The sequence below is a fragment of the Numenius arquata genome, chromosome 2 (genome assembly GCF_964106895.1).
Source record: "Numenius arquata chromosome 2, bNumArq3.hap1.1, whole genome shotgun sequence".
NCBI classification, from domain to species: Eukaryota; Metazoa; Chordata; class Aves; order Charadriiformes; family Scolopacidae; genus Numenius; species Numenius arquata.
The window spans coordinates 75,344,271-75,372,045 of NC_133577.1; the positions used below are offsets into that span (position 1 = coordinate 75,344,271).

Below are 27,775 nucleotides of genomic sequence, written 5' to 3' on the forward strand. Positions count from 1 at the left end.
AGGGACCAGTCTTTGCCCCGGTGCCCCCCCCCCCCCCCGCCTCCGCCCAATGGTGCGCGAGGCGCGGCCGCCACCCGCGAGGCGCCGCACGTGACGCGCGGCGCACCTGGCGCGCGGGGCCGCCGCCGGGCCCGTCCCGCCAACGGCCGCACCTGCACCATGGAGCTCGCGGCGCCGCTCCTCCCGCGCCGCACGCGCCGGTGGGGGGAGGGGGCGGGGCCGCGCGCCGGAGGGGGGAGGTGAGGGGGAGGTGCGCGCCCCACCGCCACCACCCCGCGCGTCACGTGACGCTGCCGCTTCCCGCCGCCGGCACCACGGCGGCGCCGCCGCCGCTGCGCGCGCACCACGTGTCCGCGGGGCGGAGCCCTTAAAGGGGCCCGCCCGGAATTATATCTCAGCGGCTCCGGCGCCTCCCCCGCCTCCACCCCCGGCCGCCCCCCCCCCCCCCCGCGGCCCGAGCACACAGCACACAGCGTCACTGAACAAGTCACTTTATTCTGCTTTCTCCGCCCCATTATGACGTATGGGCAGCAAGGCCGGATCGGGAAGTGCCGCCGCCGCCGCCTGCGTCTCCCCCTCGACGGGTAGAAGGTGGGGGGATGCCTGCTCCACGGGGCTCAGCTCTCCTCCTCTGGAAGAGAAGAGAAAGGCGAATGAAGGGAAGGGGGCTGGGTAAAGAAAAGCAGACGAACCCCCCCCCCCAGACCCAGGCTCTGTCACGGGGCAGGAAGCAGAGACCAGAAAACCCAGGCCCAGACATGGGGGCTGTCCCCCCAGCGCCCCCCAAACCCGCCCAGTCAGCTGGATTACACAATTTGCATTCCTGAGGAAATTACTCAGCAACGTAAAACTTCCATAATAAATAAAAAGCAGAGTGGCCAGGTTGAGGTTACAGCCTTAAAAAAAACCCCAAAAGGCCGGAAGGTATTTTTTGTGTCCCAGAAGCGTTCCCCCATCCCGGGCAGAGCAGGTGCAGGTCACCTCTGGGGGCTCAGAGCAGGTTTGGGACAGGGAATCGGGGCAGCACTGGTTCTCCGGGGCTCCCAGACCGATCCATCGGCCATGGCTCAACTGCTTTATGAAAGCCTCCACTGAGTCACCTCAGTTGGGCCGGGCCACCACAGATTTTACATGTGTCATCTTGCAGTCACTCCCCTTTCTAAACCTGTAGTGCAAAACCATCCCAGCACCAACAGAAACCAGCACCCATCCCCTGATCCCAGGGCCACGGAATGAAGGGCGCCCTGGAGAAGCTCCACTTTCCCACTCAGTGTTCTGGATCTAGATCCTGTCCCCACCCCTGCTAAGAATCAGTCCTCTCAGGAGGACAGAGGCACAACATCTGTATTTCCAACTCTCAACTCTTTTTGCTTCCAACTGAGTGCTCCCAATGTCACAATGTCACTCTCACCTTTTCCACCACTGAGTCCCATCCTCGGGACCACCCATTCTCCAGCCTCACTCCTCTCTCATCCCTGCACTAGTCACATCTCACCCTTTAGATCTGGGTCTTTATCACAGGTCACCCCTTCTCGTCCAGACCGGTAGATCACTTTAAAAGCATAAACCACTGAGTACGCTACAAACCTTCCTCTTCCTCTTCTTCCTCCTCATCCTCCTCATCTTCATCAGAGCTGAAGGTGCCGTCAGGCAAGCTGTAGATCCGGATCACCTGCTTGTTGGGGTCCTTGAGGATGAGGTACTTCCCCTCATCCAGCTTCATGCAGATGTCGATGACGCACCGCAGGATGCCCCAGGCGTTCTCTATGCTCAGGTTGATCTGGCTGGCAAACTCATTTGGCTTGAACTGCTGCGTGCCCAGGATCACGTGGCGGGCAGAGTCCTTCACGTGGTAACGGGATACGTACCTAGGAGGGCAAGAAGAAACCAGAGGGGCATCAGGAGATTAAGCCCAACCAGCAGAAGAACAACACCAAGAAAATCACTGTCATGAGTTTGGTTCTGGGCTGAAAAATTCCAGGACTCCAGCACTGAAAGCACAGCTCCAGCACCTGGCTACGAGCTGTCAATCAGTAACATATCACTTCCCCAAATCAGATGGGGTGGTACAAAAGGCAGAGAAGAATTAGTCCCACCGATAAAAATTAGCAACAGCAGGGAGTTTGGATTTAAACACATGCAAATGCATCAGTCCCATATCTGAGGACAGAACCTAGGATTGCAGAACCAGCAGAACCGAGTTAGCAAATGCCTCTTGTTCATTATCTGCAGCACAGACTCAACTGACTTTAAGCCAATAGTTCAGAAAAGCGCTGCAGCAATACCTCCCTTCCACCCAATTTCTCAGCAACAGGGCACGGAGGATCTCAATCAAAATCCTGATGGGCAGTGCAGTCACTCCTTGTATTTCCCTTGTTGGCAATCTCAGTAGACAGGCTGAGAGCCACAGAGGCCACCTGCCCATCATGTGTGAGGTCTCATCAGGTCAATCACAGCAGGGGACACATCAGCCAGATGCTGAGAAGAAGCAGCTTAGACCGAGGCTGGTGTGCTCACCCCAAGTTTTCCCCTCTTCACCACTCAACACATGGGGTGATTTTTTGATTACTCGTTCTACAAATGGTTCACTTTGACATACACTGGGTTAGATCATGGCAAACACACCTGGAAGATGTTTGCTGTGAAAAGCTCATCTTACCCGAGTTTAAGATATTCTGATCCAGCCAGTAGCGCGCAACATGTCCAGCGGGCTAATTTGTAGCTGTTGTTTTTCAGCTCTGTGGCAATCACAGCTCCTCTCTGAGAGTCGAGCTTCTGGCGCCAGTCTACTCCATTGCAATACTGAGAGGAGAACCAAAACCAGGGTCAACCTAACAAGCCAGTAGCAGTCATCTCTTCAGCCATCTTCACATCACACAGGGAAGTTTCTCGTCTACCTTACGATACCATAGGAGGGAATGCCAACAGCAACTTACAGGGAAAGCCCTTTCATCGAAAAGGGAGAAAAGCGAACAGCAGGGATTAGCCAGCATTTGTGGCAATGGTTAGGAAGGGAAGTTTGTGAGGGAGGCGTTCACAAGGGAAGCACGGGAAGAGACTGGCTTCTGTGCCAAACACCGGGGGACAAGAGGGTTCAAACCAGCTACCTCACATCTCAGGGAGAATCCCATCAGCACTGCTTGTCCACCAAAGTTATGGGCCTTTGGTGGAACGTAACCACCCGGGGGACACCGCCAGATGTTTGTCTTATCTTGCCTGCTGTACCTGGCCCATCAGGCAGCAGTGAAGCAGTTAGAGCTAGCTTTGGGATCTTGTTCTTCCTCACCCTGGAATCCCATTCGTTCAGTGTTTTGATGTTGATGAAAGACACTTCTCCATTTGCTCCTGTCATCACTCCATCATGTTCACAGCGGACAATGAGATCTATATCATCTCCCAGCTTCCACCTTCGGTATCTGCCAACAAACAATCCAGCTGGTTATTTCTGACTCTTGCTCTTTTCTGGATCCATGCAAGCACTCATCAAAATCCTTTCCTCCTCTATTTTTTCACTGTGGTTATGTCTAAGAATCCCTCTCACGGTAAAGCTTCTACCAGTAGCACTCCTGGCTCTTTTTGCCTCCGTATCACACTGACATCCTGCCCCCTTGCCAAACCTGGGCATCAGAGAGAGATCAACATACCTGTATGCAACAGAGGCTACTTCATTTTTATCCATGTCATCCTCCACAAAGGGGTTTGGGTTGGGAAACTTGTATTTCTCCTTTCCCTGAAGAAGAAAACAGAATTGCATGTTAGGAAAAAAAACACCTGAGGGAGCTCTCCCCTACTGGATAAAAATCCTCTTACAGCAACAGTAGCTGATTTCCCTTATATAGAAAAATACTGAAATACTAAGACAAGGGACAAGAAGCCTCATCTTCATGTTAGTCACTTCGCTGTAAGCAGCACTTCTACTGGCACTTCAGCTTCACTAAGTGTACTCAGAAGCCTGCCAGCTTCACCAGTGGGAGTGGGATTTCTTCTTTGTGAAATAAAGGTGTAAAATCTTTCTACAACAAAGTCACACTGCTCACCTGAAGTAATTGCACCTCTTTCAAAACGGAAAGAACATCAGCATAACATACGTCTGTCAGCTAAAAAAACGCTTCTGTGCTGTATTACAGCAGCCCTAATGAAGTCTCTTCCTGAGAGTCTCTGAAACGCAGACCCTACTACCCAGCACTGCTCAACCTTACCATCCTCAGACACTGCTGGGAGAAGTTATGATTGATGTAGGTAGCTTCCATGGCAAGGTTGCGCGGAGAATTAAAGGAGTTGCCTTCTTCCTGAGGTGGTTCATTGGCTGTTTCACTCACTGTCAGGAGGTCTGGGAAGAAAACCAGATGCAAGTGGTTATATTTGGGGGAGTAAATATGTCGGCTTCAGCAAGTCTCCCACCCCACACTGGAACGGATCAATACTGAAGCTACCCCCACAGATAGCACAGTAATCAGCTTCTTCCAATCTTTACACCGAGACAGAATAAACTCAAAAACCCATAAAGAAAACCAGACTCTTTAGCTACCACAACAGCAATTTCTTTCAGGCTTTTTCCTCACCAAAATCAGAATTGTCCCTCTTGTCAAAGAAAAGTTTGGATCCAACTCTCTGGACAATGATGTCCCAGGAATAGACAGAGCGAGTGCAGCTCATCAGTGTGGCCAGAATGGCATCTGTGGCAAACACATTCCCTTGGGTCTTTGCCAGCTACGGATACAAGAAGAGGAGAAAACTGGGTTTCAGCAGCAACAAGAACTGATACCCCTTCCCTTCCCCAGCAAGAAGCAGAAGCTTTAGCAAACCCCAATCATAAATTTCCATCTCCCACGCCGAGGAAGCTAGACAGGTATCATCACTGACTGCTAGACCTACCCAGCAATCCAGGCCCACTCTCACCCAAACAAGGAAAAAGTAAGAAACCTATTACAAAATGTGAATTCTGTTGGAAAAAGAAATGGCTCCTTATTGGTGATCGGGCCAGAGAGAAATCTCTGAGCCCTCCTCATCTCCAAAAACAGCCACTTCACAAATCAGGTCTCTAACATGAAAGTTTCTTTCCCAACATAGCTCAAGTACCGGTCTGCTCGCCTTCCCAGTGTTTCCTTGGCCAGTATTCCTAGTTTTGCATTAATCTAGCTCTGCCTTGGACATAAGAAAAATAACAACACCAGCTAATGCTTCTTTTCCTTTGCAAGCTTAAGGATCTGCAGTTTTTCTGCCCTTCTCTTAACTTTGGTCTAACAGTGACAGCATGTCTCTAACAACAGCACGTGTCAAGGAACACACTATTGGGCTTTACAAACCAATAAACATACCTTTCGGATAACTGGGTCATCCGTAGTAGTGACAGTATGGAAGATGCGCTTAATGCTCCTCAGTAGCTTCTCGTTCCTTGTTGTAATGCGGTCAAAGGCTTTGTCATAGTATTCTAGGGCTCCACAGCACTCTCTGTGGAGTTAAGAGAACCATCTTAACTACAGTTAACACCTCACATGGACTGCACAAGACTGAGGGACCTGTTGGGCGTTCCATTATCTGCCCCTGCTTTGGGTACCTCAATGAAAGCACCAAGGCCAGGCCAAGAGACCCTAGCCCTTCTGCTTTCCAAAATCCAGTCAACTCAGGAAGTAAGCGCAAGCCTGCTTTAGGAACTCACATATCCTGTGGCTCCGACACCTCCAGGTAGCGCATCTTCATCAGCCGAGGGAAATCCATCTCTTCTTTCACCTCCCAGTCACTGCGAACTTCAACAGAGGAGTCGCGAGGTTTCTGCTGTGCAGCCAAAAGCAGGATGGACAGAGAGAGAAACAGAGACAGAGCACATCAGGACTCACACAAGAGGAGGTGCCCCATGAACGCAGCCAGAGAAACCAAATCATCGCAGGGGGTGGAAAGCTTGTTAGTTTACCTGTGATTTTTGGTCCCATTTTTGCCTCACTCCAAACTGCTTCTGAAACTTCTTTTGTAGGCGCAAACGATCTCTAAAATAACAGATAGGAGAAAAGCCATGAAAATAAGTTCTCGACTGCTACGTGCCACAACCATTCTGACACTTCCAAATTACAACCAGGGGAGCAAGGCTTTCAGGCACCAAGCCACTGAAACACTTGCTGAGCCGTCTGTTGATCAAGATGCCCAAGGTATTAAAAGCTCTGTTCTTTACTCTAAGCAGCTTTTTAAATATTTTAACCTCCAAAGACTGCAATGCAGTTTTCAGAAGGGGTATGCTCTGCTTTAATATGTCACACTTACTTTCTAAACATGAGTCAAAAACGCTTCTGAATTCTTAAGATAGCTGTTTGATACCCATGCTTATAACTAGCGGTGACATCAGCAGAACATCAGACTTGAAATACCCTGAAATTCTTCTTTGCTGACTGTTCGCTCTCGTGGGTTCTGTTACAGTAACTTAACAAATTTATCACCAGTATGTTCGCAGTCCAAGTATGGTACGCTTGTATCTGCAGCCTCACCTCTCCTTCTGCTTGGCACTCTTTGGCAGCGTCTGCATGCTGAACTGCAGCATGTTCCGACGGTCCTTGTCTCTCCGAAGGTTCCTCTGCAGAAATGAAGGAAAGGAAAAAAAAAATAATAAAAGAACATTTTAGTTGAAAAATAATTCTGTGCTGCTGAAGCTCTCCTCTGAGCCTGTTTCTGAAGACACGTTACCTGTGCAAATCGCATACGATTCCTCTGGTATGCTGTTTTCTGCGTTCGTGCCGTATCCACCAGCTGGAAGCTAGTCTCATCCTCCTCATGGAAATAAGCATATTGACTTCCGCCACCAAACTGTGATGAGTACTTGTCTGAAATAAAACAAAGCATCTTGGCACCAAGTTTCTAGAAAAAAAAACAAAAAACCACCAACACTTTGTCCCTTTCTTCCCCCAAATTCCCCCCAACTGCCTTCACCAAAGTCTGAAGCATACACTGTGACTCCTGCCTCACACCAGTGTGTTTTTTCCCCCCTCCAAACCGCCCTGAGAAGCCCCAGTCACGAGGCAGCACAAAAATCAGGAGTAAGCCCTAAGGGCAGGGAGGGCCCCACAGCACTCTCCCAAGGGTGAGGCACACTTCCTAATTTCAGAAGCTCTCTCTTGCTGAGGTGCGCAGGTAACCACCACGGCGGGTGTGAGACATAAAAGCAGGAATGATGACTGAAGAAAACTTTGTAGGAAAGAAGTCACAGGAGCAGCCACCAGACAACACGTACTTGTGTATCTTTTATCCTGATACGTGGCTCCCGTCCAATCGGCCACCTAAGGACAAGCACAAAGAGTCAAAATAAGCAAGTATCAGCCCGATGGTTCCCCCCACCTCTGACTTTATAGGCAGGACCTCAAGCAGCAGAAGCAAACACTGCTGGATGCTTCAGAACTAATCCTTTACACCCCCACCTCTGCTTGCCAGCCCTGCTAATCGTTCACAACCGTGCTACGTGTTAGCAAAGGGTGTCAGAAGAGCAGCCATGGTGGTAAGAAGAGAATCTGGGCAGCAGGGTGCAGAGGTGGGATGCCAGAAGGAACAGAGGGCTCCCTCAGCGGCAGCCCAACGCGCCATGGCACGACCGAGGTACCTTTCCCAGGCGGTCTCCTTTACTGAAGGGCTGGTAGGGCATGTCCCTGAACTGCTCGGGCACGGCGCAGGGGCCCCAGCCGGAGGGGTTGTCCTGGATCACGGGTGTCACAAACTTCGCCATTTTTTAAGCCTCTGGAGGGGAGAAAAGGCAAAAATAAACCCCCAAACCCTCAAGTGCCACACGGAGAGGGACCGCGGCCTTGATCCCGGCATAGGCCAAGGCGCGGCGCCACCGTGAGAAGAGGGTGGAGAGGCCGCCTCCGCCAGCTGAGGCCGCACCGATGGGAGCTGCCGGGGGGGGTAAGGGGGCGCGGGGGAGAGTGGGGGTATCCCGGTGGCCGCCGGGAGGGGCGGGGACCGGGACCCGGCCCCCACCGGAACCGGTGGCAGCGACGGGGCGGGGCCGGGGGTCCCGATGCCCGTGGGATAGGGGGCCGGCCCCGGAGGAGACCCGACATCCCCCTCACCTGGGCGGCCCCGTCACGGCCCCGATGGCGGCGGATGCGGCGGCGGCGGCGGATGCGGACGTGGGAAAAGGCCGCACGCAGCCCCGGCCCGCCCTTTCCGCGTCAGCACCGCGCGACAGCCGCGCCGTCGAGCGCCACCGTCGTAAAACTAAAAAAAAAAAAAAAAAAAAACAAACCAGAGGAGCGCGGCTGCCGTAAAAAGCGCCCCCTTCCCAGCGTTCGCGGTACGTCCCGGCCATAGAGATGCAGGGGGGCCGGGCTAGAAAGGCCGTGCTGCGGGTGGACGCGAGCGTCCCCTGTGGCACGGTCGGTCAGGGCCCGCCCGGGCCCAGGGCGGCGGGGAGGGGACGGGACGGGGCGTCCGTGGCTCGTCTTCTGGCCGCAGCACCCTGGAGGCAGCCGGAGTTTCCTTTCGTGGCCGAGAGCGTCGGAGCCGCCTGTGGCCGCCGCTGTGGGGTCGCGGCCCGGCGTGGTGGGGCGGTGGGGTCCCGCCAGAGTGCGGCCTCCCGTGTGGCCTGTGGCCGGGCTGAGGGGACCTGTCCCCCGCCCTGCTGTGCCTTCTGTCCTGAGGGTGTCGTTTGCCCGAAAGCTTGCTTCCATCTTAATTACCACTTAATAACGAAAACGTGTTGGAGTGGGAAGAGAGTGACATTAATGATAGTAAATTTGCCCTGTTTATATTAAAAAGCTTGGGTTCGGCTTTTAAATAGAAAAGCCGGGGGTGACACACGACAAACCCGTTCGGTTTGTAGCCGGCTGTCACAAAGAGGAAGAAAACGCTGTTTTCTGCATCTGCTGAAAGTACAGCAGCTCAAACAAACAACGGCGAGGTGTCAGGAGTCACAGAATCACAGAATGATATGGGGTTGGAAGGCACCTCTGAAGATCATCTAGTCCAACCCCCCTGCCAAAGCAGGTCCACCTAGAGCAGGTTGCACAGGAACTTGTCCAGGTGGGTTTTGAGCATCTCCAGAGAAGGAGGCTCCACCACCTCTCTGGGCAGCCTGTTCCAGTGCTCTGCCACCCTCAAAGTAAAGAAGTTCTTCCTCATGTTTAGATGGAACTTCTTATGTTCAAGTTTGTGCCCATTTCCTCTTGTCCTGTCACTGGGCACCACTGAAACAAGACTGGCCCCATCCTCCTGACACCCACCCTTTAAGTGTTTATAAGCATTGATGGGATCCCTCCTCAGTCTTCTCTTCTCCAGACTAAAAAGATCCAAGTCCCTCAGCTTTTCCTCATCGGAGAGGTGCTCCAGGCCCCTAATCATCTTTGTAGCCCTCTGCTGTACCCTCTCCAGCAGTTCCCTGTCCTTCTTGAACTGGGGAGCCCAGAACTGGACACAGTGCTCCAGATGGGGCCTCACCAGGGCAGAGTAGAGGGGCAGGATAACCTCCCTCGACCTGCTGGTCACACTCTTCCTGATGCACCCCAGGATGCCATTGGCCTTATTGGCCACAAGGGCACATTGCTGGCTCATGGTCATCCTGTTGTCCACCAGGACTCCCACGTCTTTTTCCTCAGAGGTGCTCTCCAGCAGGCCAGGCCCTGGCCTGTACTGGTGCCTGCGATTATTCCTCCCCAGGTGCAGCACCCTACACTTGCCCTTGTTGAATTTCATCAGTTTCCTCTCTGCCCAACATCTTCTCCAGTGGTATTGAGGATTAAACCTCCTAGAAATATGGAACATCTCCTAGCAGAAGTACTTAAGCCTATGGCGTGCAAATGCCTGTTGGGAATGGTTTTGTTGTAACTGATTTGCCTGATAGCAGCGGGATGGGATAGGTTGTTTAATAAACTTCCTCCTCCTGTTTATTCTCTACTCGCATGAAGATAACTTGGGCTTCATGACCACACAAGGGACTGCCCAATATCAAAAATACTCTTTTTTTGTTTTTTCTTTGAAAGAACTTGGAATTCAAATTACCTGGCCTAAAATCACGTATTGGAAGGATACTGATCCTCACGTTAGTCAAAGGAAGACTTCAACTACTAGCATGCAGTCACCTGCCTGGTTGTGCCAGCTTTTTTTACAGTCATGAGATGGAGTTACTGCAAAGTCTTATAGGTAAATTCCTGTGGTATTTGGGGAGGTAAATTCCTAAAAATGGAGATAGAAGAGATGTATGACTTCAATAGTGAACAGACAGGGCTCTGGACAAGCCCTGTAAGCCCTGTAAAGCCACATGCTGGGACAGGAAACATGACTTAATCCTGTGCCTCTTAATTTTCTCACACACGCAGCCTCTTGAAATAAAAACATACTCCAAACTATGCAATGGTTTTATTGCAGGGACTTTTCAGGTTGTAGCTGTATGATCATTCAAATGATTTCGCATTTTAGAGGTTGTCACAAAACACTTGACTTTGAGAGGTAAAGATATGCAAAGAATGGGAGTTGCAGTTGCCCTTGCTGTGTTCACAACGTGGTGTTCAAGGGTTTGCGTTGTCCCTGATGGCTTTCCTTGACCTGCTGGAGGTCTGACTTCCACCCAGGGCTGGAAGTTAGGATTCAGCCCTACAGCCTCTCTAGGAGCCCATGGACCAGTCATTTAATGCAGCATGTGCCTCAGATCCCTGTCTCTGTAATTGGGATAGTATTTCTTCTCAGGGATTGAGGGAAATAAATCATTAAATCTCAGATGTTCACATGCCAAAGTGATTGAAATTTTCTCTGCCCTGAAAAGAGCAGGATCCAGTTTGCAGATCTCTTCAGCTCGCAGGCTAAAAACTAACCCTTCAGAGAATTTTACTGGGTTCCTTCTACCTGAGAAAAGTCTAGATCAATATTTTCCAGGCAGAGGTGTACGTTTTCTCCTTTATTCCACTTGAGAAAGAACCGAAGCCGCAGCAGCCTCTGCTTTGCCAAGACACCCTGCCATTAATCAGAAGTGGGATTATTAAAGCACTTTTCCCTGCTAGCAAAAAAATCCACTTATAGAAATACAGTTTATAAAATACAATTTGTAACTGTCTCACCCAAACAGCCTTTTTGGAGACATCGTCAGGGTTGGAACTGCCTCGCCAGTCGCTGGCAGTGGCTCGGTGTGATCTCAGCTCCCCCCTGCCCCCGCAGCACCCGTCCCTCGTCCTCACCAGCCGGGGCAATGGGCTGAATGGGCTCGGAGGAACTGGTAGCTTAGGAGGTGGTGACAAAAAGAGCAAGAAGTTCTGAGGAGAAAACTAGACCAAGGAATGAATGAAGAGAAGCAACGACAAACAGACTGATAAGATGCAAGCTCACTCTTTCTACGGGCTTCCTCTTCGCACCTGAGCCTGCGTGAGGTGCTTAAAAGAGAACGTGATGCTGCCACTGTCTCCCAGAGATGACAGATTGTCTGCAGTTTGGTCTTAGCCTGTAAAACTACATTTTCTGGGGACAGAGTTGGGTATGGACGTGGGTCAGAGGGGAGAGCATACGTAGGGAGTGCCCAGTGCAGGGTAGATGTACCTCTGGGCATGGATGTAACCTTCCAGTTTCTTATCAAGGGGAAAAAAGGGTTCTAAGAAAAAAAAACACCAGTCTTGAGGCAGGTGAGATTCACTGCCACGTTTAGGTCAGATTTACTAGGAGAGAGGAGGGAGTGGGTCTGTCTGTCTTGCTTTCCGCTTTGTGCCAGGCACTGCACCTCCTGCCTCTGGGGCCCCGCAGCAGCCTCTGCCTCTCCTCCTGTCCTGCTGACCCCATGCTCCACTGCCTCAAACAGTTCACTGCCTGGCCTCCAGGTTTCATTAAAAGCAGGTGAGATCCTGGAAAAGTACTCAAAATACACTTGCTTGCAATCATTTGATCCTTGATCCATAATTTCAGTTCATCAGTTTAATTAATCACTTAATCAGTTAATAAGGCTAATCACTCTTCCCTGGAAGATGCTCATGAGAACAGCCAGGATAAATTACTCCCATCTGGTTTTCTGTTCTTTTCTCCCACTTTTCTGGTTTTGGGCTCTGTGTTGATGTTAGCAGATCCATGAAAGAGGGGCTTGTTCCAGTCCAAAACCTTCACCGCCATCAGCTTTCACTGTGGCTTGGGGCTTTTGGAGAGCTGTCACTAGCTCTGCGTTGAGTGTGGACAACATGCAGCTCAGGCAGCGTCACCAGAGGTTTGCCAGGTTTAAATGAAGGAAGGTAAGTCCAAACTCTTTACTTATTAGGGTCCTTTCCTAGAAAGATCACCAGATCACTTCTGCCTTGACTAAAGATAACTTGGAAAGCCTTAAGGGTTGCTTTCCACCTTGTGTGACTCTACTTCCACTCAAAGAGGCAGCTGAGGATTGGAAGGCTAATGTTCACATTAAAAGACTATTTTCTAGTAGTTTCCCTTTCTCCTTCTTATAACAAATGCACCAAAAATAGCCAGTTGGGTTCTTTTTCCTGACTAAACAACAAACACACCGTATGCCTGTGCCATATGCTTAGTCTCCGCTGCCCTGCGCTTCTTGACAAACCCAGAAACCAAGGGAAATAGTCTTTAGCCTTAATGCATTCCCCCCTGCGGAGAAGCCTGACGTTTACACACCTCTTCAGTCAGACTCTTCTTCTGAAGTCGTCATTGTCATCTCTAAAGCAGCGAAACTCACTGCTGGCTCCTGGGCTCTCGTTGCAACCAACCTTGGCCATATGTGAACTGCCTCCTGCCACAGACCGGTGTTCACAGGCTGGGAAGCCCTCCATCCTTCCCTGGCCTTCCTCTTCACATTCCGTCTTTCCCATTGCGCTTTTATCTGCCATCTCAGTCTGCTGTTCTCCCAGGCCAGGTGCTTCGCTGTGACATGTGGCCTCCTTTCCAGCACCTTCATCCCTCTCCCAGGTACCCTGGAGGCTGAACAATAAACCTGCCCTCCTCACATGGCAATGGCTCGCCAGCTTTTTCAGGGAAATGCTTGATCGGGTTTTCAGGAACTCTGGAAAAATGGCCATAAAGCAACTTTACCGTGCACATGCTGCATATCTGATTTTTAATTTGCTGCCTGTGCGATCTAGCGGGGCTGGGAGCAGGTGGCATCTGGCAGATTTGCTGCCTGCGTTCAGACCAGCCACGTCCATACAGTAAGGTCCACAAAAGGGAATGCGCTGAGTTGATGATTCTGGGTAGCAGATAGTGCTTTCGCTGTGAGGCTTTCTCCCTCTTCCTCCTCCTGCCATGCTGAGCTCTCCCTGCGGCTGCTGGGCCCGACCATCTCACCCTCAAGGACAGACAGAAACCCTGCAAGGGCAGGCTTCCTCTTCTTAAATCATGTTACTTCTGTAGGCTGGGCTCAGAGCCTGGCCTTACATTGTCTGCTCCTTCCATGCTACCAGCAGAAGCTACAAATCTATGACATATCCAAAAATTATCTTTCTCTGAATTAGTGCTGTCTCTTGCCTGGCTTTGACCATTTTTATCGTCAGTGTCAGATCTCTCCCAGGGCTTCTGTAGCTTTGACTATCAGGGCCTGGACCACATGTATCATCGAAGAGGCAGCGTGTATCATGCTCTGTCCTCATCCTCAACTGCTGAACACTGTCCTTTCCAGAGCTGTAGAAGGAGCCTGGGTCCGGCTGTCTCTCTGCAAACTATCAGCAAGATTGCCTCCTTTGATCTGCACTCAGCGCTGGATTTTGTCCCAGCAGCCAACAGGCTAATTCCACAAGTTTTTTCTACAAAGCTCAATTAGAGCAGCTGGCACCGGCAGTGTCCCTGCTGGCTCCAAGCCTGCAGAAGGAGAAGGCGGCTGGTGCAGTGGCTGGGGTACGAGCCTGGGAGTCCACAGGCTGAGCTGCAAATCCCCGCTCTGCATCTATCCTCCAGGCCACCCCAGTAAGCCTCCCCAGTGGGAGCTTGGTACCTTTGTGACATGCAGGGAGGGACAGCGTTTCCCTGACTCGCTGGAAGAGAAATATCATTTAGATACAAGCTATCGTGGTGATGGGGAACCATGTCAACAGAGGCAGAAGCAGGTCATGGCTGCTGCATCTGGGAAACACTGTGTGATGGGGCCACGGGTGATGGAGGGTGCAGGGCCTCCTTGCCACTGAGTTAGCAGTTTGCCTTTCAGTTGCAGGAGCCTCTCTCTGTGCTCTCCAGAGCCTGAGTTATATTCAGTGCTGCCCTGAAAAGGATCCTGGTGTGTGCAAGCAGAGCTGCAGGCGACATGGACTTTCTTTACAAGGGCCCTTGCCCAGCACAGAAGCGCCCACAGTTATTTCTTTCAACATCAGCAGTGTTACAGTAACCTCCGTGAAATATCAGAATCTTCTGGGGCTAAGCACGCTCTGCAAACGCTCCTGCCTGGCTGGTCCCTCCTCTGGAATGCTTACTGATTATGCCAGCCAGGCAAAGAGGTCTAAGCAGGTCATCAGGAGGCAGAAATAGAGTCCAAGCGGTTTCTACTAGGGAGCAGAGTCAAACCCTAGTTGCACAAGACCTAGTCATCAAGGAGGCAATAAGGAGTCGAATGCAGATGCTACCTATGTATAACATGCTGTTCCCTTCCCAGGGACTCTCAGGAAAGTCCCCACAAAAGAGAACAGGGGCAAGGGACACGCAGCAGCTCAGTGAGCCCACAGTTGCCATTCCCTTCCCTGCCCCTTGGTAAGTCAGAGACGAGTCTGGCCGACACGCTTGGATGGGGACAAATGTGCCTCTTGGGGTACAGAGAGTGCAGAGCCTCGGGGCTATTCCTTCCTCTCCTCTTGAGCAGATTTCAGTGCCATCTGCTCTCTTCTGTCTTTGGAGAAGTCAGCCGGGTGCTTTTGTCCCTTCTGGCAAAGCCGTGCTGCTGCGTATGTCCCCCATTGGGCGTCAGGCACCCCGAGGCAGCCGGGAAGGATGCGCACTCTCAGCCTTGCTCTAGAAAGCTCCTACTGCAGCAGCCCAAGGTCTTTCTTTCTCTCCTCTTCCCTGTCCGCAGCCTGTCCCTCTGGATGAGGCACTTCCCAAGGTTGCAGCTGATTCCCAAGGTCGGGTCTGGGCTTTGCTGTGGCCTCTACAGGAGGGGCAGGGAAGGGACCTTCCCTGCACCACTCACTTCCCAAAAGGGCCCTCTGGGCAGAGCAGCAGGGGCAGGAGGAGACATGGGGCAGCCATGGGGCTCCTTGACCTAGGAACTGCTCTGTGGGATTGCTCTTTTCTCTGCATGCGTGAAGTATTTCCCCTCCTAAACACTCCTGGGTGATCCTTGGCCCGGCACCAGCTGGGGATCAGGGGAGCTGCAAAACTTAGGGGAGAAAAGGTGGGGGGGCTTGCTGATGTCTGGCAGCTTGCTGGGATATGCTGCCTTGAACCTCACGGTCACACCAAGGTCAGGGTTAGAGCTTTGTGTCTGCCTTCCTCTTCTAAAATCATGCCCCTGGGCTGGCTGGATCCTGTCCCGAGTGCGAGTGAGCTGAACTCCCGTGTTCAGGTGAGTTACATCGTTATGTCCCCTCCGAGCTTTCCATCTGGAAGGAGAGGGGGGACGAGAGGAAGCAGGTAGTGAGGAGCCCTGGCAGGCTGGAGGTGGTCCACGGCCACCCCTATGCACCAGTGGGACACCAGGTGAGGGTCCCACTGCTGCGTCGCCTGCGGGAGCTGTGCGGCTGCTCTGGCTCCCGCACAGTGTGGCTTCGAGACTCGGCTGCTGTGCCGAGCTCATCCCACGGGATGGCACTGCCTGCTCAGGAACAGGCAGCCAGGCTGGCGCTCCTGGCAGGCATAAATTCAGCAAATTAAACGGTGGTGGCAGATTCTGATTGACAGGTCCCTAGAGAGCAAAGTCCCTTGTTTTCTCCATCCCTGAGGGCATCAAGAGCAGCAGGAGGAGCAGCAGCAGAGAAAACCTTTTCCCAAGCCCAGCGCTTTGTCCTTGCGAATCTGTTTTTGGGACTCAGCCCATACCCGTATATCTTGACCCCTTTGCTGAAGCTGCCGTTGCCGGGCCAGCCAGCTCCTTCACTGCGGACTTTCCGCAATGTCAAGAGCTGACCACTGCAGAGGATGCCTCATCCGAGCCCTGGTTGCACACATGAGCCGTTGCACCCTCATTGCTCCATGCCCAGGGTGCAAGGCCCAGGGATTTCAATAAAGGGCAAGCGAAATGAGGCCAGCAGGGTTTGGCGTCATTCGCACGTTACTCCTCTCCACGGTGTAAAACTGGCACAAATGACAACACTCTGCCAAAATGTTTCATGTCTGCCTTGGCTCTGCCGGAGCCAGGTCAAAGCTGGGATTTGCAGCCCGGGAAGATGAGGGCTGCTGCTGCACCTGTGGGAAGCAGCATGGCCCATCAGGGTCCTGGCTTCTCTGGTGGGGTCCTCACTGCAGCTCCATGCCTGGCAGATCCTCAGCACCCCTCTACCAGCTGGTGGCTGATGGCTTTAGGATGGAGTATCCTAAAGTATCCCAGTATCCACCATGGACACTGGGACATCACAGATGTTTGCCTTACCCTTGAGGGCACAGATTCCCAGAAAAAGGTCTGTTTTAGGACCCATCCCATGTCCTGGGGACAAGTCCCTGTCCTGTATCCTGGGCTGGAGGAGAGTTTCCCCTCTCCATGGGGCATTTTGGCTGCACGGCTGCTCTGGAGCTCTGCAGAGCCACAAAATGTCATGTTGGTCTGCTCGGTTTGTTCAGGACTTCTTGTGAATGCCCTGTCTGGGTGAGGAGTAACATACCGGGCAGCAGCCCTCCTGGGGACCAGCTGCATGCCTCAGCATAGCAAGAGGGATGACTTGTTCTCCTCTCTTGGAGAGAAAACTCAGGCTGGTGTCATTTAATTCATATACCCTTAATCTGTATAGGTCCTTAGCTATTCTTAAAATTTACCCTCCCTCTGCTTCCCTTCCTTACCAAAATTGTTGCCTCTTCTTTCTGCTTCTTCAGGGGGTGTCCAGAAGGGCCTGGGAAGAGGAGGGGAGAAGCCCCCAGCAGCTGGAAGGCACCAGGAGAGGGGATGTCAAGTCATCTGGAGCCACCTCTACCCTCAGAAAGACCTCCAAAGACTTCCCTTTGCCAGCCTTGCTCACCTAGAAGCTTTCACTAGGTTGACTGTACCTTCTCACAGGCTCCCTTTCTCCATTGGCTCTCCTTCCCAAGCCTCTCTATTCTTGGCCTCAGTGCTTGGCTTTTGAAAGGTGAGGTATGTGGCTCTCTTCATCCCCCCTGTCAGTCCTCACATGCAAGCAAGACAGTAGGCTTGTGTGTCTGATGCTTGGCCTCTCTCTCTAGTCATTTGGCACTAAAAATTATCTGCAGAGAAAAGTACTGGGCTCTATACCTGGATCTTAATTTCCTCCCTCACCAAACGATTATTACTAATTACCACTCCTCGGTGTTTAAACCATGTCAATGGTGCTGTGAAATGCCCAGCGTTAATTTAATAGCCAAGTATCTGGGTTTCCCCACATGAGGAGCTCTCAGAGTGTCTCCCACAGAAGCAAAACCCAGCCAGCCCTGGCTGTGGTCCATATGAGAGAGGCAGCAGAGGAGTGGTGAACACACGGTAACGGCAGACCCACCAGCGCCAGGAGCCGGGCATTACTCAGCAGGAAGCACTCCCTCGTCCCGTACTGTCCCCCAAAGCGGAGGACTGTCTCCCCACAGTGAGGGAAGACGTGTCACTGCTGCCAGCACCGGCTGGCATCCCTTGGACAGAGCATGCCCTCTCGAGCCTGGCTCCCTTGCCAGAGCTATCCTAGGGGATTGCTGCTCTGTCTGAGTGGGGCAGCTCTCTCCCTGGCAGATGCCATGCTTGCCTTCCACCCATCCCCAGCCAGCATTTGAGAATATGTCCTCAGATTTGAAGGGGGCGGCGCTGTCGGAAATCAGCCCCATGCAGGGCTGGGCGCTGCTTTCCTCCACCACCTGAAAGCAGGGCATGGCTGTTGCCCCGAGAAGGTCCTGGGGCTGGGACGTGACGGGGACCTGGCTGAAGGCATCAGACTTCGCTTGCTGCATCTTTGCTCCTGCTGTGCTGCAAAGGGCCTGCTGGCTCTCCTCCCCCATTGCTGGGGCTTGGGACTGGGGCAGGGAGACTTTTCTGACCCCAAAATTTTAACTGACCTCTCAGTCACACGTCTCCATCATCCCCGGGAGCTCAGTGGCTCAGTGCTGTGGAGGAGAAGACCCTGGTGCCCTGCTCACCTCTGCTATACCCAGGGCCTGCTGGAGCACACAGCCAGCATTGGGAAAGGCAAGCAAGTGCCATGGGGAGCACTGAAACCCAGGAGTGGCACAGGGTGACATTTTAGGGCCTCGCACCCACCCGAGTGTTAATGCGCACTAGGAGAGAGGGGGGAATGAGGGCTCCCACCTGCGCACAAGCCCTTTGCTTTCAATGCTGCCCTTTAAGATATCACTTAATATGACACATTAATTAGTTAATGTTTGTAAGATGCTTTGAACATGAAAAGTGCTGTATAAGTGCTGAGTATTAGTATTAATTATTATGGCATGGAGGCTGGCTCCATCTGAACAGCATTTCCCATGCCTAATTTCAGGCCAATGCTGTTTCCCTGCCTCTCCTCCTCTGTTGCCCCATCCTGTAAGAGCCAGAAGGAGGAGGGGAGAAGCAGAGAGAAAAAAGTAAGACCATCTGCACCCTGTGAGGAAGGACCACCTCATGGGGTTGTTTAGGGGGGCTGAGCCACGGACCCCCTCCACTCTGGGCAGGGAATTGTGTGGGAATTGGAGGCAGATCTCCCCAGTGCCCCACTGGCATGGAGGTGGACAAGGGAGCCTCCTCTTACTCCCAGCTCTGCAGCAGGATGGGGCCAGAAACATTGCAGGGAAGATGGAGAAGATGCAGGGGAGTTCTCCAGCTCATCCCACCCATGCTTGGGTGGGGGCATCCATCACTGGGGGCAGCTTCAGAGCCAGGCAAGGGGATGTGAGGGGGTAAGAAGGTTTTGGGGTCTGTGAGCCAGACAGGGTGGGGAGACGGCTGCATCCTAGACCTGTGCGTGGTGGGGCTGGGAGCTCCCCAGCGTCCCTCGGAGCTGGTGCCTGGCCTGCTTTGCTGTCTCTCCCCTCCTCTTGCCCTCCTTCTTGGCAAGGCTGTTCCCAGAAGGGTCCCTAGAGGAGGAGCAGCAGAAATGGGGCGCCGGGTGCCCCCAATTACCTTGTCGGTGAAGCGTCCCACCGGCTGGCCCACAAAATGTGTGTGCTGACAGGCACACTGGGGAGGCGCAGCATGGGGGCAAGGTGCTACTGGGGACCCAAAGGAGAGGGGTGAGATGGAGGGGGATGGGCTAGAGGCAGGGGCCGGGGAGGGGCAGAGTGGGGACCCACAGGTGCTGGCTGGGGGATCTGGATGCTGAGCACTGGTATCAACTTGTGTGAGGTGCATTGAGTGGCAGGGGGGACTGCAGTGCTGTCTGCCACCATCAGTATCTGCCAGGACAGCTGGAGCCAGGTGTGCCTTCACTCTGCTGTCCCCCTTCTGCCACCGAATTAACCCCCCTGGTCCCACCTGCTCATTCAGCTTATGGTCTCACTTGCCCACCGTAGGTCAGACCCTGGCCGCACTTTGGAGGGGCTTTGTCACTCAGGTGGCTGCTCTTCCCTGTCACCCCTCTGAGCTGGTGGTGATGGGATCTGGTTGGGATTCTGATCCACTCCAGAAAGCCAGAGGGTCCCACAGCAAGCAGGAGCCCAGTGGAGGGTGAGGGGATCTCAGCATCTTTGTGGCACCCCTGCTGCCAGTGGTGGGGTGGGAGGTGAGGGGACACGCTGGGATCCCGATCCCCTTTGCGGAGCTCTCACCTCCCTGCCCTGCTGCCACCTCACCCATTTCTGGGTCTGCGGCTCTGGCTGTAAGTAACCCCCTTGCTCCAGGCTCTGACACTGAGGATTTCCACCAGGCAGCCGCTGCTAACCCAGCTACTGAGGGAATCCCCGGAAATCCCACGAGTGGCTGAACAAAACCCCAAAACACCGTTAGGCCGGCTTTCTTTTCTCTCTCCTTTTTAAGCCCTCAAGCCTGCATGAATTCTGAGCTTGCCAGTGGTTCTTGGCTTGCTGCCATGACATCCGCTGTCTTCAGGTGGGAGCCGGGGCATTGTCCCTTGTGGTAACACCACCATGGGAGGAACGGGACAGGAGGGGTGACAGTAGGGTCTGAATGGGGGCTGGAGCAGGTGTTTTGGAGGGCAGCAGGGAAAGCTAACGTGTGACTTGAGTTTACCCCCACTTACTTCAGAAAGAGTTGTGTGGCAAAGCCCTCTCCTCTTCCCTCGTCCTTCCTCCTTGTATCTCGAAGACCAGCTGGAGAAGAGCAATTGAAGCAAGACCATCTGCTGAATCACCAAAGAGGACAAAACTGTCTGCAATAGTTGACTCTCTTGCTGGGTTTCCAGGTACTCCCCCAGCACAGTGGGACAATAAATCCCCCCCAATAAATCCACATAAACGATGACCAAGTTATATAAAAAAAAAATCTTTATTTCATGTACCAGGATTTTTTTTTTTGTCATTTTCTCTTTTTAAAATTTTTTTTCTTTTTAACAGTCTGAAAAAAACCCACGAAATAAAGAAAATGGAGGTTGGTTTCTTGTACTGGTTTGAGCTGGACATGAGCAACACCCTCGGGGAAAAAAAAGGCCCCCTCCGCTCCCCTCGCCAGCCCTCCCACCTTCCACACATGTTCTCTGGATGCGCTCCTACCTTCTCCCCTTCCCGCTGGCCCCAGGGGCTCGCTTGGCCCTGTGAATGCTCCCCGGCTCCATGCAGCATCACGTGGACGAGGGCAGATGGGAATGGAAACCCCAGGGCTGCCATCCCTCTAGGGGGATTCCCTCTGGGATCCAGGAAAACGGCTTTAACTTATTCCTTGGGGGGGCATTGCGGGGGGGGGTGGTGATGGGGTGTTCCCTGTGAATCTGTTTTCAAGGGCTGGGGGGTGACAGGAGGGGATTTCTGCAGTGTGGGGGGGTCTGAATACCCAACCAAGCCGCTGGCATCCTCCTCTTGCCCCATGATGCTGTTTTTGGGGGTGCCCCCTCCCACTGCTGCCCCCCACCGTGCCCTGGAGCGGGGAGGGGGGGTTAAAGCAGCGGGGAGGGGGTTGTGGTGCAGGGAGGATCAGGCTGCTTTTAAGCCAAAACCCCACTGGGACCCGAAGCAGGGGACTGCGCGGCTCCTAAAACTGGAGCAGCAGGAACAGGGACTGGAAAAAAAGTCGGAAAGTGGGTCTGAGCTGCTGAAGGGCTCGGCGGCCCCATCCGGCAGACCCTTGGCCTCCTGCGTGCCCGGGGCCCTGCCACTTTTGGGGAGCAGCCCCAAAAAGGGTCCCTGTCCTTGCCCCAGGCTGGCCGGCGGCTTGGGGGTGTCACAGAGGCCACTGCAGTCCCCTGCTGTCGTCTCCCCTCCCGCCTGTATCCCCCCATCACGGGGGGAGGTGAATTAAAAGTGGTTCCTGGTACCCCTGGTGCCCTATTCCCCCGGCATGGCAGGGAGGGAGGGGGCTGTGGCCAGGCCAGGGGTCCCGGGGTAGGATGGCGAGGAGGGGTATCACCACTCTGGATGAGACCCCCCAGCGAGGCGGGTACGAGGACAAAATCCAGCAGGTGTGGAGACACCCAACGGCTTTGCACCTCTGCCTTAGCATGGCCTCTGAGGCTCGGGGGGCTCAGACCCGGAGCAGGGGGCTCACTGGGGTGGGGGCCAAGGGGGCTACGTGTGTCAAGGCCAAGTAGCTGGCGGTCGGCTTTGGATCAGGGTGGGCTGGCTGGGCCTCGCCATGTCCCCCACATGGCTGCAGCTCCACTGGCAGAAAATAAGAGGGGGGGGTCCGGGTAGATTTGGGGGTAGCACGGCTGCCGGGGGGGAGCCTCCGGAGCATTCACAGGAGAGCAGGTGCCCACCTGGGCATGCATGTGTGAGGAGGGACACGCGTGTGCACCGGTGCCGGCCCCGCCATCGGCACGTTGCCCTCGACTTTGGCCTCCCGTGTCCCCCACCACCACCTCAGCAGCATCCTGAAGGGGTAGGAGCCCCAGTGTCCTCCCGACAGTCCCACACTCCTCTGCCTGTGCCTCCCACCCCGCTCCCCGCTCTGCCTTTTTTCTTCCTTTCTTTTTTTTTTTCACAGTTTAAAGCTGGAGGAAACAAAAATGAAAAGAAAAAAATACTATCTGTTTTTTCTTGCAAGTAAATCCACTTATTATATTTACATTTATTTATAGCTGTTGTTTTATTAAAAAAATTGCCACTTTTTTTTGTTAAGAAACCTTTTTTTGTCTTTTTTTTTTTTTTTTTTTTTGTCTCTGTGTGTGTGTGTCTTTATTTACTGTGTCTGTTTGCTTTTTGCACTGTCACTATTAACCCCAGGGTCCCCAGGGCCTAGGAAGCGGGGAACCCCCCTGGGGACACTGCGGAGGGGTGACTGCGTCGGCTCCCCAGGGACAGGAGTCACTCTTAACCCCTACGGACCCACGGGGGACGAGCGGATCCCCACGGATCCTGGGGAAATGGAGCGGATCCCCACAGATCCTGGGGGAATGGAACAGATCCCCATGGATCCCAGGGGAACAGAGTGGGCGGCGTTTGACCCTGGCACTCCAGGATCCTCCGTAACCGGCCCAAGGACACCAAAGTCGCTGCCGGCCGAACCCTTATCCCATCCCCCGAGAAGCCCAAGCTGGGTTAAAGATAAGTGGGAAACAAACCATAAAATTAAAGAATAAAACCCCCCAAAATCCAAAGAGCTGCCTCCTCCTCCTCCTCCCACTTGATTTATTGTCATTTGTTATTTCTTGGTTCCCTTTCATTTTTTTTTAAGTCTGTTTTTATTAAATGTTAAAATAATGGTACATGGGAAATCATGCATTTTCTTTTAAATTTATTTCTATTTTTTAAATCTCTTTCTCTCGGTTTTAAAGTTTTTCTTTTTTTTCCTTTTTTCTTTTTCTTTTTTTTTTTTTTTAAGAACTTTTTTTCACTGTTGTCTCTTTCCTCGCGTTTCCTTTTCGTTTGATTGTTTTTTTGTTCGCTCGCTTGTTTGTCTGCTTAACTGCTTGTTCGTTGGTTGGTTTTTTTGTTGTTTTTTTTTTGTTTGTTTGTTTTTGTTGTTTTTTGTGGATTTTTTTTTTTTTTTTTGCGTTGGGAAGGTCCCCACCCCCCCCAAAGGGGCACTTCCACCTCCTCCTTCCCACCCCTCTTGCTGCCCCCTGCCCCCTTCCACCCTCCCTACCCCGCAGCCCACCCCGTCTCCTCCTGCCCGCTCCTGCCCCATTTTCAGCTCCTGGCGACGGCTTCATACCGGGGTGGTCCGGCGGTTGGCTGTGTTGGTGTGGATAGAGTCCTTGTTCTCTTTCTGGATACAGTTGTGAACCTGGAGGAAACTGTTATCCCTGTCGGAGTTGTAGGTGGCGGTAGGGGTGGTGGTTGCCTTCAGCGGGTCCCTGGTCAGGGTGTACATCGAGATCTCTGTTGATGGGAGGGTGTTGAACCCTTTGATCCCGACGGGAGAGGCATCCCTGGAGTGTGAAGGCTCGGTGGAGCGGGAGCTGGAGCGGCTGCGTCTCTGATAGCGGTACCGGTAGCTGGGGATGCGGGTGATGGCGGAGGACTGGAGGTAGTCCGTGGCACGAGCGTTGGCGCGCAGCTGTTTGTGCCGGTCTATGAACATGTGGACGGCCAGCACTCCCACCATCTCAGCTATAATGAAGGACAGGGCCCCGAAGTAGAAGGACCAGCCGTAGGAGTAGCTGTTCTTCTTAGAGTCACTCTTAGAGGGGTCTCCAGCGTTGGCTGATATGTATACAATGATGCCAATTATATTACTCAGACCTGCCAGCCGGCCGGTGGGGGAGAGAGAGGAAAACAGATGTCAGGAGAGTCACACGGTGGTGGTAGGGGCCGTGGGGTTGAGCCCCTGCCCCTGGGAGGTGGGGACAGGAGGGTCCCTGGCCACCCATCCCTTCCCAGTGGGCAGCTTTACTTGGGAAACCCAGGCAAGACCCTCATCGCGTGCCTGCTGCATCTCTGGTCTGGACTCCCAGCTGGTCCCTGAGAGATGCTGGATGGGAAACCCTCTCCCTCCAGCAGCTCCCAAGCAGCAGGAAAGCCAGGTGAGCAGGCAGGGTGGAGAGGCATCCTTGAGTGGCTGCTTTCACCCTTAATAAGGCTCATTAGGGGTAAGAAACACACATACTCCTGCCTAGGCAACTGTGCTCCTGCAGGATGCACTGACTGGGCAGCCCCCCCACCCCCCAGAGCCCATCTCTGGGGCGTCACACCTTATGCATCCCTTTACCTGCAGACACGAAGAAGATGCCGGCACTAAGGATGATGTTGTGTCGGGTTTTGTAGAACTCGCTGGCTGCAATGCAGAGTCCACCCATGAAAAGCAGAATCACACTCAGGATCGGGAATATACTAGAGGCTCTAACAGCCCCTGCGGAGGAGAGAGGGAGAGGGGCAGAAAGAACAACACAGGTGTGAGAGAGAGGAAAAAGGGGCACGGAAACGGTGCCAGGGGAAGGGGACGGGGGGACGCGAGCACATTTCATGGGTGGGGGTGAAAGGGAGAGACAGAGGGCAACGTGTCGGGGGGGGGAGTAATTCAAGGAGGGATAAAGGCATCGGGGGACAGAGAGAGGGAGAGAGAAACAAAGTGTGTCAGAAAATAGAGAGCGGTCTGAAGCAGCTCTCCCGCACCCCAGCCGCTGATGCTGCTCTGAAGCCTTTTACGGGGAGATGGAGGGGGCTGAGCTGGGAGCCTGCCCGTGCTGCCTGTCCCCCTTCACGCTGTCTTTTCCTCTGTTTTTGGGGGGACTATGGGCTGGAGGGGGAGCCCCAGCACCATCCGGCTTCTCCTCCTGCAGGGCGCTGCCACTCGAGCCTGCTCTTCAAAGAGCAACAACCCAAATGCTTCCCACAGAGCTGCTCAATCTCGAATCCTCCCGAAAGGGCACGAACATCTCAAGGAGAGATTTTTTTTTTTATTTTTTTGGGGGGCTGGGAAGGAGCTCCTGGTGCTGTGCGCTGCTCTGCGGCTGTAGTGAGGACTGAGAAGCGAAAGTCCCAGCCCTGTGTACCAAAACATGGGGCTTATCCTAGTGATTAAACGACCGGGCTCCTTCCAGAGGGCAGTGATGGGTTCGAATGTGCCAGCTCCCACACACGCACGCTCTCCATCGATCGATATGGGAAAAGCTCAGCCAGCAGAGGGCAAAGGCATAGATGCACATATATGCTCATACGCACATGCAAAACATACCCCAAAGCTTCTGGGGGGGATTCTCTCCTCTCGTGTTCACGCAGCGAAAGGCCAGGACTGTGTATACGCACACTCGCGCACACATTCATGCACACCCACACTGCTTGTGGGCCAACAGTCTGCATGAGTTCATGTTGCCAATATTCATATTTTTTAACTAGGAAGGCCTTCCCCCCTTCTCTTCCCAAGAGAAAATAAGCTGTTGAAGGGTGAAATGAAGCCTTGCTTGATAAAGAAAGGTATCAGATGGGCTGGTGCATTTCTGCTTGTGGAGCAAAGATCTGGAAAAGGGGATGAAAGCTAATACCTCCTTGCCTGCAGGAATGAACCCTACTGAAGCAAGCACAGGACTTTTTCCTAAGCGGGCAGGAAGGACTTTTTCCTTCCTGCTTCAAAGACCCTGTTGGCATCAGGATCCTACCAGGCACAAGCAGTTGGCTCTTTGAGGGGGGCCCTAGCCCACTGCCTGTGCATGGTGAGTGCAAAAGGCAGGGAGAAACCTCTCCTGCTTGCTTTCCAGTTCTGCCTGGCTGTGTTTCAGGAACAGGATAGTGATAATAACCATCTTAATAGCTTCTGGAAAGCAAGGCAGGATTTGACAGTACGAAGCTTAAATGGCAGTAAGCAAACATCAAGCAGACGTTCGCTGTTCAGAGGGTTTCTGGAGGGATGTTTGGTCAGTCCCGCAGCCTGGTCCTGACCACATCCGTTTTATCTGGGTCTTAATTCTGAAATTCATGTCTGTTGGGAGAACACAAAGTTGCCAGCTGACGTGGGGAGCTGCAGGCATTATGATGGAGGAGGACAGTAGCCTCGCTCAGCCCCTGCTTTCTGCCCTTCAGCAGAAGCATGCCAGCAAGAGAGGGGCAGAATCTCATCCAGTCTTTGTGAATTCAGAGCCCTTGCTCTAAAAAGAAGGGTACTCATGATGGTGTTCAGATGCTCCCTCGTATCATCTGTCTACTCACAAACTCGAGTGTCTTCTAGCAAAGAAACACAGGGATGCTTCTGCTTCCTCTCTGATACCAGGCGTTTGATTTCAAAAAGCCTAAGACACCTTATATAGAAGGCTGGCAGAAATAAAATTTAAGCCCTTCTAGCCAGGCCACAATTGTCCCGTCCCTTGAATGAGGGAATTGCCTAGTCTGACACTAATAAACAACTTCCTAGCTGTTCCTGCCAGTACTGCCAGGTATCGCCTATGCAGAGCGCCCAGGGACTCTGGTTTGGCAGAAGCCTTGGGAAGAAGCTGTTCTGTGGGGTCCCTTGCTATTCAGGTCTAAGCCAGCAGAAATCCCACTTCCCTCAGGAATGACCCAACTAGTCCTTTATTGACTTGTCAAATCCCTCTTTGAACCTGGCTCTTTTTTAAAAAAGGGTTTTACCCTTGGGAGAACGTCAGGTCCTGGTGTTGGGCCAATTTTTGTCTTCAGATCTTGTTTCCCTCTGAGGGAACAGACACATCCTCCTTGAGATGTTTGCCCCCTTCCCCCAACTCTTTTTTCTGAAGCGCAGCTGATTCTGCAAGTAGCTTCCTTGCTCCCAAACAACTGCAGGAGCTGGTTTGCCCTCAGAGGCAGCCTGCACAGTCGCTGGTGCCAAACCGGATCAAACCCCCATCGAACCTCTGCTGTTCAGGGGCCACGCAGCGATTAAGAGACCGATGCTGCAGAAACGCATCTGAAAGAGGCAATCTCCCTGGGTTATTTACAGTTTACAGTGGGTGAATAATTGTTTGAGAAACCAAGAGGAAGCAGCATAAGATCCGCCTCTTTTCACATACAAATGAGCCTAAATTATCTCTCTCATCCCTGCCGCAGGGCTGGGTCTCCACATCTGGCTTGGAGCATGCCCGGACGACAAGGAGCTATTCTGAAAGACTCCCAGCCTTTGGAGAAACTGTGATGCTTAACCTTGGGAGGTCAAAAGCTCTTATCTCAGATTTCTGAAGATCTCTTTTTTTTTTTTCTGAAGATCTCTTCTTGTGATGTCAAAAGACGTTGGGCTTGTGGAGGGTGGGCAGGATAGCAAGGTGAGGACCTAAGAGGAGGAGTGATCCCTGTTCAGCTGTGCTAAAGAAAGAGGAAGCTCCTGCTTCTGGGGCAGGTGGAAAGGCTGACTTGTGATCAGGGAGGGATGACGTGGATCTGCCCTGCTGGCCCAGCTGCCTTCCCTGTCCCCATGCGCAAAGTGGTGCGAGCTTCACCCACACCTCCCAGGCTGGACTTGGAGCTCAGTTTAGGTTTCCTTAAGGAGATGCCATGTGCCTGGGGTACAACACCTCTCCTGGAGGCTCGGGGTGAGCACCAGGTCTTTTCTTCAAAGGGCTCTGACTGTCCTTATTCCTACTTCCCGTTCCCATCACTAAAATCCCGAAAACCAGCAAAGACCAGATATGCAGCCTCTGTAGGCAAGTAGTGTTTGGGGAAAGGTGAAGACAGAAACAGGTGCTCTTCAGACACAATCCAGCTAATTTCTTAAATCTGATGGAACTGGAGTATCAGGTAAAGAAATAAAAACTTCCTCTGCTTTAGGAGGACACAC

At 52.9% G+C, this 27,775-nt stretch overlaps 2 protein-coding genes across 2 annotated transcripts in view; both read right to left on the reverse strand.

The window, feature by feature from the left end:
• Window positions 1–476: 476 nt before the first annotated feature.
• Window positions 477–8,181, reverse strand: EIF3D (eukaryotic translation initiation factor 3 subunit D). The gene is made up of 15 exons (XM_074164343.1): window positions 8,049–8,181; window positions 7,580–7,713; window positions 7,217–7,262; window positions 6,673–6,809; window positions 6,477–6,562; window positions 5,912–5,984; window positions 5,660–5,775; window positions 5,319–5,451; window positions 4,563–4,710; window positions 4,200–4,330; window positions 3,645–3,730; window positions 3,287–3,416; window positions 2,660–2,802; window positions 1,588–1,868; window positions 477–631 (listed from the first exon to the last, which is right to left on the reverse strand). Exons 2-15 carry the CDS (start codon window positions 7,700–7,702, stop codon window positions 618–620), a joined length of 1,647 nt encoding a protein of 548 aa, XP_074020444.1. The 5' UTR covers window positions 7,703–7,713; window positions 8,049–8,181; the 3' UTR covers window positions 477–617.
• A 15,082-nt stretch (window positions 8,182–23,263) lies between these two features.
• CACNG2 (calcium voltage-gated channel auxiliary subunit gamma 2) overlaps window positions 23,264–27,775 on the reverse strand; it is a 51,732-nt gene continuing 47,220 nt past the window's right edge. Inside the window, exons 3-4 of the mRNA XM_074168547.1 lie at window positions 24,266–24,406; window positions 23,264–23,799 (exon numbers count right to left, since the gene is read on the reverse strand). Coding sequence (XP_074024648.1) covers window positions 23,264–23,799; window positions 24,266–24,406 — 677 coding nt within the window. The remainder of the gene's footprint in view (window positions 23,800–24,265; window positions 24,407–27,775) is intronic.